Raw genomic sequence first — 12,760 nt, 5'->3', positions numbered from 1 at the left:
GCCTGTAGAGGAAGGTAGGTGGCATGTGGTGGTAGGAAACATTGGGATGCTCTGAGCTGGGGGCTAGGAGAAAATGATCACAGGTATGAGGAACTAGACCACAAGCATTTTCTGGTCCCTAGACCGTCTCCTCCCGAGAAGAGACATTGTGATCTGGCTCTTAACAAAGGCCAAGAAAAGGGAGGAGCCCTTCATGGAACAAGCTCTCAGCCCTCCAGAGCCCCCTGACCAGCCCCCACTCCCAGCCCAGCTCCTCCTACCTTAACGTAGTCCCCACCAGCCTCCGGCTCTCCAGCAGCCCTGGAAGGAGAGAAGAGATAGGTTATTCCTAGCCCTACCTGGCTCCCTAGCTGCCAGCCTCTGCCCACCTGGCCCTCAGGGACCCCAGAGGACTCATCCTGAAGGCAATGCCACTCGCTGGGGTCTGATGGCCTGGCTTCTCCCCTCCAGCTGTGCAACTCTGGGCAAGTCACTTCAGCTCTCTGAGCTGTAAATCAGGATTAATGATGGCCTCTGCCTCATCAGGTTGTTGAGAGGGCTCAAGGAGCTAATGAAAGTTGCGTTCTTAACAAAGGGCCTGCTTCCGGAACCACCGGCTTCAGGATACCACACTCCCCTGGTTCCCCTCCTCCCTCCCTAGCTCCTCCTCCTCTCCCTGACTGTATAGGGAAGGGCCCCAGGCTGAGGCTCAGACTCATCTCCTCCTGCCCTGCACTCACCCCCTGGCACAAGGTGACCCACTCAGCGGCCGCCCAGCGCACTGCACAGCCTCTGCTGGTTGCAGTGGGCTGAGGAACTCAGAGTGCCTGGAATGGGGCCTGGCATGGCTACAGGCTGGGGGTGGCTGCCCAGGTATAGAACAAATATCATCCTTCTCCATGTGGATCGCACTGAGCCACCCCACCCAGTCCATGGTCTTACATGCCATCCCTACACTGATGACACTGGATTTCTATCTGCAGCCTGAATGTGCCCCTTCAACACCAGACTCATAAATCCAACTGCATTCTTGACGTGTCCCCTGGATGTCAGAAGGCATCTCAGATGTGTCATTTCCAAAGCAGAAGCTGTCCTCCCTATCCTGTGCCCCTGCTCCCCACACCAGCTCCCCTATCTCGGTTGATGTCAGCTTCATCCTTCCAGTTGTTCAGGCCAAAACCTTGCAGTCATCTGTGCCTCCTCTCTTTCTCTCACACTCCATACCCAATCCATCAGGAAATCCTGCTGCTCTGCTTTCAAAATAGATCTTGACCACTTATATGCTTACACTTGCCCACCATCGGGGGACCTTCACAGCAGCCTCCTTGCCAATGCCTAAGGTTAAAACCTAAACAGATCATGGTGCACTCCCTCCCAAACCTCCAGGGGCTCCCTTCTCTCTAAGAACAATTATCTAAAGTACTCTCCTTTGCCTGTGAATGACTGACCATGGAATTTATCACCCAAACAAGAATTTTATTCCCTTGCAATAGTGTGGAGGGAGCGGGGATGCCATCATTATGCCAAAACCAAAGGCATAAACCTGGTCATATATTACCTAACCTATAAGTTATGCCCCGTGTGGCCTGGTGCCCAACCGCCCACCTCTCAAATGCCCCAGCAAGTCTCCCTTCACAGTGGCCTCTTTGCCAAGCTCATTTCTGCCACAGGGCTTTGCATTTGCTGTCCCCTCTACCTGGGGTGCTCTTCCCCCAGATCTCACCCCCCTCCCCATACTTCATTCAGGGCTCTGCTTCAATGACACCTTCTCCGGGAATCCTTCCTTGGCCACCCTACCTAAAATAGCCCCATCCTCCTTCATTCCCTGTCCCCAAACCCTGCTTTATTTTCCTTACAAGTGCCTATTCCTGCCTGAATTTACCACTTTCATTTATGGTTAACTACTGGAAGACTCTACGAGGGCACTGAATTTGCCTCGTTCACCAATGACACACCTCAGCCCTCAGCACAGTGCCTTGCATATAGTCAGGAATCCAGTAAATACTGCTTAAACAAGTGCATGAATGGTGAACACTCAAAATTAACTAACATTATTATTAATTCTGTCCAGGCTGGGCCCAAGTTCTCTGGCCAGGACAGGCCTCAGACTTCCCATTTGCAAAATGGAGGCGGGGAGGTTGAACATTAGAGAATTGCTTCTTCAAACACACAGAAGCCTGATATTTAAAACCAAAGAAAGCTGAGTTTAAAAAAATAATTGTGGCTAAGGTACTGTTCCCAGGGCAGAATTCCACCCTGGGTTCCCATAGCTCCTGAAGCTGGGAGTTCCTCATTCAGAAGCTATCAGTCAGTCCTCTGTTCTGACAATTCTAGGTTCTTTGTCGACAACCTTGCATCCTGGAAAGTTCTTCCTGACTTCTAGCCACAGTCCCTCAAGCTGCAGCCCAGCTATATTAGACTTCCAAAGTCATTTGGGTTCTCTCTGTCCAGCAGCAGTGGGGCTGGAGGGAAGGGACCTCTATCTCCTGCCCACCTCCACCCACCCTTCCCGGGTGAGGTGTCCCATCCCAGTGTTTCCGGCCATTCAGGCCCGGAAATCCTCCCACTTCTGGGAACAGATGGGTCAGGACACTGGGATCACCCCAGAGCTTCCTCCCACTTCCTGTCCACTTCCCCTTGGGCTCTGGGGCAGGAGCGGAGCCTTGGGGAGGGGTAGCTGTACCACGGATCACGCCAGGGCAGAGTGGCCTGAGCCAGGGGGTGTGCCCAGAGGCCCAGGCCTGGGATGCTAAGGTCCTTGGGTCTCACTCCAGCTCCATTGCTTCATACTGCCATCCTACAACACTCTGGGGTTTCCAAGATACAATGTGGCCATGTCTGCTTACAAGCTGCAGCCATTACTCTCCCAGACTATTGCCACCACGTTGTCACTGGCCTCCCTGCCTCCATTTGTGTCCCTTGCAACCTGTTTTTCCCCCGGAAGCAGTCTTGTTAAAATGAAAGTCAGATCACAAGTTTCCTCTGCTCAAAACCCAGAGGAGTGGCCACAAATTCCACTGAGGCTAAGAACCAAAGTTGTCCTAACATCTCTACACAAACTGGCCCCTTGCTATCTCTTTGACACCACATCTGACCACACTCCCCCTCACTCACACTGCTCCAGCCAAGCTGGGCTTCTTGCTGTACCCTTTCCCCCACAGGGCCTTTGCACTTTCTGTTCCCCCTGCCTGGAATACTTTTCCTCCAGCTACCTCCTGGGCTCCCTCTCTCCCCTCCTTCCCTGGTCAACACATCTGAAAGTGTTACCTTCCTAACATGCCCAATCCCCCTTCCCTGCCTTATTTTTCTCTTAGCGCTTCATCTGACATACCATGTATTTTATCTCACCTAGTGACTATCTCCTCTCCCTGGAATGTCAGCTCCACAAAGGCAGGGATTTGTGTCTGTGCCTAGAATGGTGCCAGGGACATAATAGACACCCAATAAATATCTTTTGAATGAATGAATGAGTGAATGAACAAATGCCACAGGGATCCTCTGCAGCCCTGAGGACAGTCTAGTCCTCTTGGCTCAGCCCTCTGTGACTAAGTCTCTGCCGGCCATCCCTCTTCTCTCCCCTTGCTCTTGCAGTCTGACCTTGCACTAACTCCAAAGAGCTCTGCTCCCTCAAGCCTCAGAGCCTTTGCACATACTGTTGCCTCTGCCTGGGACATCCTTTCTCCCTGTGACCAGGGTAATTCCTGATCCTTCAGATCTCCATTTGCTTAAAGATTTCTAGAAAAATCACCCTCCCACTGTAAAGATCAAAACTAGGAACCAAAACATTCATTTCTAAAAACTCAGCTCCATTAATCGATTTATTTATCCTTTATTTTCTGGACTTAAAAGGCACTTCCCCTCCAATATTAATAGCAAAATCAATTAATAAATAATAGTGATGATTGAGCTAAATCAGGCCAATTAATCAGCTGCATTAATTATTTAAATAACTAACCCTAATTGTCTATATTAACAGATTTGTTCTGATAACTGATACCACTTATTGCAAACATTAGCCTGATTAATTGGATTAATGAGCAGTGATTAGAGCCTATTTTCCTTTCTTTCCCCAATGCATGTTTACATCTGAACTTCACTTTCAGGGCCTCCATCCTGGCCCAGAAGGAAGGGATGAGCATCCCCCAGGAATCCTGGAAGGGAGAGTGTGGAGACAGGCTGCCATCCTCTTCTGTCCTAGCACTCCCTCACAAGATTTGGCCTTGCCTTGTGTCGAGGCCTGCTGCCTGTCTGCCCTTTGTCTATTTCCCAATTTGTTCCCCTGGGCCTTGGGGCCTGGTCAGATAGTCTTGTGGGGAGACTTCTCCAACCTAGGGGCAGCAGGGTAACAAAAAGTCCTACCACTTGCCTCTCAGTTCGCCCCTCTCTGCTCTCCCGCCTCTGAAACTCAACTTCCTCATCTCCCTTGAGGGGCTGTAAGGACCATAAGAGAAGGAGGGGTGCAAGAGTCCCTAGGCAAAGTTCCCTGGTTTGTGTGGGGCTCTGCACATGGAGATCTCCTATCCTGCCCCTTGGGGGCTGAAGTTTCTTTTCCTCCTTCACCGAGACCCTCACTTGCCTACAGCAGAGAAGCAACAGGCGTCTGCTCTGTGCTCCTTAGTCCTTAAAGGCCCTGGGCAAGGAAAGTTGGGGTGGAAAGCCCTGTTTCCTGGACACACAGCGATGGGGCCTGTGGGATTCCCCGCTGGGAAGGCTCCTGAATTTAGCACCTGCCCTGTTCCCAGTCCCTCTAAGATGAGTTATCATTGCCCTAGAGACATCCCTGCCCCTTCTCCAACATTCTGTGCCCTCAGTCTTTGTGACCGGGGTGAACTGTCCAGCAGGAGCTCCAGAAATGGCATTAGCCCTGTGAGGAGAGCGCAGACTGGGAGCCATCCTTCCCAGGGCAGAGTTGACCATTTTGAGTCCCAAGAGCTCCTAACTGAGAATCAGAACCTGCTGACGAAGAGCAAAAGGGGAGGAGCATTTATTGAGGGCCTCACTTTACAGGAGAGAAAACTGAAGCTTACAACTTTACCAAGAGCACACAGCTGGTCAGACCGGAACCCAGTTGGCCTGATGTCAAATTTCCACACTCTGTTCCTTGCATGGGGTGGACTCCCCTGGAAAATGGGGGCCACTCCTGGGTGGAGATGGGGCAAAGCTGGGGAAGGGAGGGTAAAGAAAATGATATTTCAACCAGACCAGGAGCCAAGAACCAATGTCAGGAAGAGGAAATGCAGGGTGGGGGTGGAGTGGGGGGACTGGACAGAGAAAAGATCCTCTGGGGCTCTGGAGAGGGCCCTTGCTGGGAGGCAGGAAATTGTGTGACCCTGGACAAGTCCCCCTCACTAGGTTTCGGTTTCCTCTTCTATATTAACATGGCAATAATAGTGTGATCAGCTCCTGTTTACTGGCACTTCCTTGGGCCAAGCCCAGGATAAGTGCTCTAGACACTGAGGTTCAGAGTGGGGAAGGGACTTGCCTGAGGTCATCGGTCAGCGGGCCTGTGAGCTGCTGCTGTATCCAACCCCTGTCCCCTGTCCACCTCAGCCCTCACCCAGCGTCCTGCAAACAGGGCCCCCTGAGGGTTTTGGGGAAGTGGCGGCTCCAGCTGAGGGGGAGGGGACAGCCCATCCTCTCCAAGCCAGCCCAGTTCCCACACCCAGAGGCATCCAGGGGTCTCGGGGAGTGTGAGAAAGTCTCCGCAGGAAATGAGAGCCAGGAGCAGCTGGGCCCCTTCGGAAGACAAGGACCAGCCGCCCTGAGCAGGGCCCACCACAGCCCCCACCCACAGTGGGTAATCACTACCAGATGCCCAGCAGCTGACATCACCCGCGTGGCCGAGGGGGTCGTGAGACTCTGGGGAGAGTTGGGAATTCTTGGACCAGAACCAACATTCCAGAAGGAAATGGGGAGGTGGGGGGAGCCTCTTGGCCTGTTCTCGGAGTCTGGCACCAGGGCTTGGGCAGGAGCAACAAGGGGTGCTCCCTTCTCCAAGTTTCAGTTTCCAGAGAGCCCCTTGAAGGGGTGGGAGGCCTGGGTCTCTGAGAGGGAGGAAAAGGACATTTGGGTGAGATGCCTTGGAGTGAAGCAGAACTGCATCCAGATCCTCCTAAAAGGAAAGATCCTCTTCAAACCTTAAGTCAGAGAGGGTCCCTCCTCTGTTTCAGGCCAGCAATGGCCCCCGACTCACGTGAGTCAAAGCCAGGCCCTTGCCAAGGCCTTCCAGGCCCCACACTACCTGAACCCATTTCCTTTCTGGCCTCAACTCCCACCACTCCTGCCCCACGATGATCTCTGCTATTGCTCAAACACGCCGAGGATGCTCCCACCTCAGGGCCTTTGTACATGCTGTTCCCTTGGCCTGGTACACTCTTCCTCAGATAACAAGAGTTTTTTCCTTATCTCCTTTGTTAAAATGTCACTTTCTCACTGCAGCGTTTTTCCTGGCTAACCTTCCTAAATTGCCACCACCAGCTATCCCCAATCACATACCACCCAGCCAATTCCTCCACTTAATTTTAATTTTTTGCCATGGCCCTTTTCCCTTCTAATTGATTCTATAACTTATTTATCTTGCTTCTTATGGAATGGGGGCTCCATAAAGGCAGAAGCTTTGTCTACTTTGCTCACTGCTATCTCCCCAGAACCTTCAACAGTGCCTGGTATAGATGAATCTCAGTGTATGTTAAAAACGAATAAAATTCCAACTCAATAACTTTGCTATCTTGAGCAAATTGTTAACCTTGCAAAGCCTCAATGTCTTCATCTGTAAAACCGGGTTCCTGTTACCACTTTCCCAGGGGATAGTAGGGAGTCACTTGAAATAATAAAAAAAGCTTTGAGAATTTTACATGCTGGAGGTGGAACGTGGCCTAGTGGTTAAGAGCTTGGGCTTGGGAGTTGGTCAGGTCTGGGATCAATTCTAGACTCACCACTTAATTGCTCTGTGAGAGCAAAGTCCCTTTGTCTCTCTGAGCCTCAGTTTCCTCACTGATAAGACGGAGAGAATAGAGGCTCCTATCTCACAGGTGCTGGTAGGGACTGGATGGCAGACAGTGCCCGTTGGGTGCTTCAGGCAGGGCCTGGGCAGTTGTGAGCCAACTGCTGATTCCTACAAGACACTTTGGGGCCTCCCTTGCCTTTCTGGGCCTTGGTTTTCTCTGTAACATGGACTGAAAGGAGAGGGTATCAGGGACTCTCTGACACCCACCATGACCCTGGAGAAGGCTGAGGGACTGAGGATGCTTGAGGGTGGGATGGGGCTAGGCTGATGCTTTCCTTTTTGGGAGCCAAAGGTCCTTCATCCCTGTGCTGTTGGCCCCTCCTCTCTCCTTCCTCTTCTTCTTCATACCCCATGATCTCAGCAGGGATCAGGGCACCAGGAAACTCCTGCAGCCTCACATCTTCCTCTTCCTTCCTCCTGTTCCAGGTGCACCCTGCCTCAGGGAGGGACAACATCTCCCCCAGCTCAGGCTACTCCCTGAGCAGCCACTGGGATGACCCTTTGAGACTCTCAGGAAAGGCTTTCTCAGAGACAATTCTTCAAATGACCTCTTCCCCAAGCTGGATAGATCCTCAGAGACTATCTCAGGCCCGTCTGGGCTGCTGGGTGGATTGAGACCCACAGTGGGACAGGGCTAACCTGAGATAACACACTTGGGGCAGGTCTCCTGACCTCCAGGTTGAGGTTCAGGGGCTCTTGGAACTAATGTTGAGCAGGCCCAGTCCACTACCTGGCCTGGTGGGCAAGCAGAAACCTGGGTCCAGGGTTCAGGACCCTGAGAGCCAGGAGGGAGCTCAGTCTGGTTTGCTAACCCCAGCACCCTCAGGACCCCTGGGCACTGGGGATGATGTGGGGGCAGGGGCGGGGGTAGGTAGAGTATCTCCATTTCCCCCATGAGCTCAGGTCAGGCCCAACACCAGAGGGACTGCCAGGATGGTCGGGGCCTCTGCCCAGAGGGAGGAAGGCTTAGGCTGGGGTCCTAAGCTTGGCATTCTCAGGTTTCTCAAGACCACCCTTGTCAGAGGCACTGCCTCTGCTGGAGGACAGTGCTGTCCAGAGGTTAAGAGCCTTAGCCAGGAAGTCCGAATTAAACCCTGGTGCTATCTCAAACTGGGCAAGCGAACCTCCCATTCTTCATGTGTAAAATGGGGACAATGTCGAGATAAATGAGAGGATGCCTGATGTGAGCCGAGGAAGGTGCGGGGGAAGGGGGTTACATTTACCTCCAAGGAAAGCTGGCTTAGAAAAGTCTCTGAGGCTAAACTCGCACCCAGTTTTGTCAGCTGCCCCAGGGACGCTTAACACCCCTCAGCCCACTCCTGCCCCGGTTCCGCCGGCGCTCCTCAGGTCCGGCCCGGTCACTCACCCTCGGGTCCCCAGCGCGGGGCACCTTCGGCCCACTGTATTCATGGTTCCCTCGCGGTCACTGCGCGCAGCCCGGGGACCTCCTCCGCCCGGCGGCTCCCGCCTTTCTCTGGCCACGGAGCAGCGGAGTGCCGGACAGGACCCCGGGGCGGGGCCTGCAGTGAGGACACGCCCCTAAGACACGCCCCCGCGCCCTCTGCCCAATCCCGCTCCTCCACAGCTGGGAAGGACACGCCTCAGAAACGTCCTCCAGCACCGGTCTGGCTCCACCCGCTCTCCCGTAACTTCGAGCCCGGGGCCGGAGAGGCCACGCCCCCAGAACACGCCCCTCCGCCTCGCCCCGCCCCGCTCCAACGCCCCGTTCCCCAACCGTCTGAAGGGCAGGCCGGGAAAGACCACGCCCTGGACACGCCTCCCAGTCCCGCCCCGCTCCCGCGTGCGAGTGACGTGCCTGGGTGGGAAGAGCTAGGTTCCCAGTGGGGTCCTTCAGAGCCTCCGCACCGCTGCCGGGAACCATCAGGTCCTTCCCCCTTACTTGCTGCTCCATGCGCGGATGAGGCCGCATTTAGGAGAGAATGGCAGGAGAAAGGAGAAGGGAGTCTGGGGCCGCCAGGGAGGTGGAAAGGATTAGTTTTATTAATCGTACTCATAAACTTCCCATTTACTGAGCATTTTCGGCGTGCTGGGAACTGTGCATCCTCACCACACCTCTACGAGGTGGGTGCCATCATTGTGCCCATTTTCCAAATGAGGAAACTGAGGCTCAGAGAGGGGAGCAGATTTGTCCAGGGTCACACAGCCAGTAAGAGGCAAAGCCTGCACTGGATTTGCTCTCCAGCTTTGCAGGGTTCTACTCCCCATTGAACTGGGGTCTAGACTGGATGACAGCCCAGCACACAGAAGCTTGGTGCCTCAGGGAAAGGTCACTCAAGAAAGGTTCCAGAACCAGCCCTAGAATTGCTCTTGCTCAGCTGGGTTTTTCTCTTTGTTTCAAAAAGCATATCTGACAAGTGGAGTTTAATGGAAGGGTCTATGGATTGAGAAGCTGGGAAGTCCTTTGGTTAGGGGTAAGGTGTCTCTCAGGGCATGGGCTAAGCAGCCTTAGGGCTTAGAAGGTGCTGGATGCTGGGTGGTGGATGAGCATGCAGCCACTGCAGCCAGGCAGACAGACCCAAATCCCAGCTCTGACCTTGGCTGAATCCCAGTGTCCCCATCTGTAAAATGGGGCTGATGGTATAACCTTCTACAGAGTTTTCAGTGATATAACATTTACTGTGACACCCAATAAAAATGCTTACGAAATGGAAGCTATTGTCACATCACCACAATTTGTATTTTTGCGTGAACTCGACTCACCCTATAACAAAGTTGAGTTGACAATGGTTTTCTAGATCAGGCAGGGCAGTGTCATCCAGCAGAACGAAAGGTGTTGATTCAGATGAGGGGATCCAGGGTAGGGATTCAGTGGCCTGGGTCAGGGCCCAAAACCAGCTAAGGACCCATAGGGCCTTGGGGTCGGGTGGATCTCAGTTCAGATGCTTGGTGTGCAGCCTGGGACAGATGATTTCCCTTCCCAGAGCCTCAGTTTCCCCATCTCTGCTATGGAGATAATAATAGTATGTACTCACTGAGGGTTTTGAGAATTACAGGTGAAAGACTTAGCACAGCACCTTGTCTGTTTAATGTGTAGGGTGGCAGGGGAGAGGGGGTCCTCTCTGGGGCTATACTGGCAGGAGGTTGGAGACACTGTTTCAGCAGGTCCTGTGTTCACCTGCCCCTGGTGGACACTTACCTTTCTGGGGGCACATCCTTGGGAGCTCTCTCTTCTTCCAAGTCTGCCCTGAGGACCTCAGGCTTTCTCGTGGGGTCCACTTCCACAGCTGAAGGGTTGGGCCCCATTGATGGGGAGTCTTCCAGAGGGGCATTGGCCTCTACCACCTCCTTGGCTGCCTCCAAGCCTGGGGGGTCAGGCAGGCCTCGGAGCACCAGGTGGGACTTAGAGCTCACCTCCTGAGCCTCCTGGCTGGCCTGTTGATCCCGAGCCCTCTTGATGCTGGGGCGTGGCATGGTGCCCATGTGGCTGTACATGTCGCTGGAGCGTGCATAGGCTGGGGGGCTCTTGGGGACTGTCACCATGTCATCCTGCGTGGTCTCGAAGGTGTCAGGCTCCAGATGGGGCCGGATGCTGACAGGAGCCGAGGACCGTCGCAGAGTGAAGGTCCGTGGGAGGTTGGAGAGACTCCCAAGGCCCTTGAACTTGAAGAACTCTGGTGGAGGTGGGGGGGAAATGGAGTGAATGCCAATGCCAGCAGCAATATAATAACAATTAAAAAAAAAATACCTGCAGTTCCACTCACTGAGGGCCCAAGGAGAGTCAGGGGCTTCATAACACCCTCTCTGATCATTATCACACTCCCAGAAGATGAATAAACACAATAGCTTTGTAGTCACACAGCCCTGGGTTGGAGTTGCTGCTCTGCCACCTCCTAGCTGTGTGATCCTAGGCAAGTCACTTGACCTCTCTGAACCCCATTCTCCACCTTAGTAAAATAAGACTTATAATACCTACCTTCTACGGGCAGTGAAGGATTGGAGAAAAGTATGTAAATAATATGCTTAACAGGGTGCCTGGCACACAGAACAGCCTCAATAAGAAGCAGCAAAGATAATTATGGTTATGATGATGGTGCTAATTATTACGATAAATGCCTCTACATTTGTCAAGTATGCTGCATGCTTTACCTCACTGAACTTTCAGCACAGCTCAGTGACAAACACAAGTTTAATTCCCCATTTTCCAGATGAGGAAACTGAGGTTCAGAGCAGTGAAATTAACTGTCTGAGGTCACATAGCTGTTATGGGGGTAGGGGTAGGGATTGAGCGATCCTTTGTGCACCTGGAGTGGGGATGAAATGCAAATGGGGGTGTCGGGGTGTCAGGAGCCTGAGGGTCTCACTGCCTGTGGTTTTCTCCTTCCTGTCAGCTGAGCTCACATTCTTGACTCAGGCAGCAGTGCTCGGGTGATACCATCTCCTCACTTCCGCAGGGGTGTGTGTGTGTGAGTTCCTTCCTCCCGGCCCCCAGCTATGGGACTATCCTTTCTTGCAGCCACCACCATCAGACTACTCTACCACTCAGATGAGCAACAAGGAAAAACACTGGTGTTCACTTCCTCAGTATCCTCTGCCTCCTCAGATCCTCACAACCATCTTGGGATCTAGGTAGGCTGCCCCCACTCAACAGGGAAGGAAACTGAGGCCCAGAGATGGGAAGGGAATTGCCTAGGGTCACACAGCAAGGCACTGGCTGAGCCTAGAGTAGAGGCCAGGGTTCTGGACTCCTGGTCTAGTGCTTCGGGGCTTGCCTCGCCTAACTGGTCTTAGCCTCTGCCACTTGAGAAATGCTATCAGAAATGCTGACGCTACACTCAGCTGCACCATGGGGCAGAAATTGTGCCAATGGCCAGAGTGAGGACCATCAACTGCCTCCTCCCTCAGCACGGCTTGTTTTGTCTCTTAGCCACTAAGGGTCTAGAGACAATAGTGGGGGTAGGGAGGAAAACCAAGGCCCCGAGTCCAGGGTGCAGGATCCAGCCTGCTTTATGGTCCCATATGATCTCGGGCAAGTCTATGGCCTTCTCTGGGCCTCAATATTCCCATCTGTGAAAGGGAGCCATAACCCTTGCCCTGTATACCACTTGCTCACCTCCCACCCTGATGCTGTCAGAGCAAAGGAATCAGGGGATAGTGAATGCTCAATGAGACCAGGAGGGGACTAACCTGGAGAAGCAGAGAGAATTGTGTGGGCCCTCACTCCAGAGCCTGGTTCTAGTAGCTGTGGACTCTAGACTGCTAATGGGAGCATGGGACAGCATCCATTGGTGCATCCCATCCCAGTAACTCCCAACCTGAGATCCCGCACAGACCCAGGACCAGGGGCATGGGGTCTCCCCTGGCCCCATCATGAGGTCAGAGAGCCAGAGAGAGACAGAGTTGCAGACAGACAGAGAGACAGAGAGGCAGGGCAAGGCAAGTCAGAGAAATAGAGATGGGCAAAGGCACAGAGATGGAGAGCTAACTGGCTGGGGGAGAAACAGAGAGGTGTTGGATGACATGAGGACTCAGAAGCAGAGATCTCCAGGGAGAGACAGCGATGGACAGAAAGAGAAACAAAAACAAGACAGAGTGATTAAAAACAAAAACAGATGCAGAGAGAGGCTGAGACGGACAGACAGACAGAGGGATGGAAGGCAGCGCAAGTGGCAGCCCCACACTCACTGAACTTTTTGCTGGCCTTCCTGGACGCCTCCGTCATCTTGGTGAGCCGTGCAGAATCCCCAGCCAGCCAGCAAGTGGCCGCCCCAGACTCTGCACATCAAAGTCGAAGTGCTTCCCCACCTCCCCTTCCCC

General features: G+C 53.3%; 1 protein-coding gene across 6 annotated transcripts in view; it reads right to left on the bottom strand.

The window, feature by feature from the left end:
- The window catches only part of SH2D3C (SH2 domain containing 3C), a 29,222-nt gene extending 16,462 nt beyond the window's left edge, over positions 1-12,760 (bottom strand). For 4 of the 6 annotated variants that reach the window (XR_005210646.1, XR_005210647.1, XM_037797485.1 and 1 more), the window contains exons 1-5: positions 12,629-12,760; positions 10,143-10,617; positions 8,802-8,950; positions 8,352-8,505; positions 261-300 (exon numbers count right to left, since the gene is read on the bottom strand). Coding sequence is in view for 4 of the 6 variants with exons in the window: in XM_037797485.1 (XP_037653413.1) it covers positions 261-300; positions 8,352-8,505; positions 8,802-8,950; positions 10,143-10,617; positions 12,629-12,665 (855 nt within the window). In the remaining 2 variants the exon portion in view is untranslated. The remainder of the gene's footprint in view (positions 1-260; positions 301-8,351; positions 8,506-8,801; positions 8,951-10,142; positions 10,618-12,628) is intronic. The other 2 variants (XM_037797488.1, XM_037797489.1) reach the window with 1 other exon arrangement.

Source organism: Choloepus didactylus, chromosome 10 (assembly GCF_015220235.1).
Source record: "Choloepus didactylus isolate mChoDid1 chromosome 10, mChoDid1.pri, whole genome shotgun sequence".
Lineage (NCBI taxonomy): Eukaryota > Metazoa > Chordata > Mammalia > Pilosa > Megalonychidae > Choloepus > Choloepus didactylus.
Note: the sequence above shows the minus strand (reverse complement) of the source record. Positions and strands in the feature narration are given on the sequence as shown.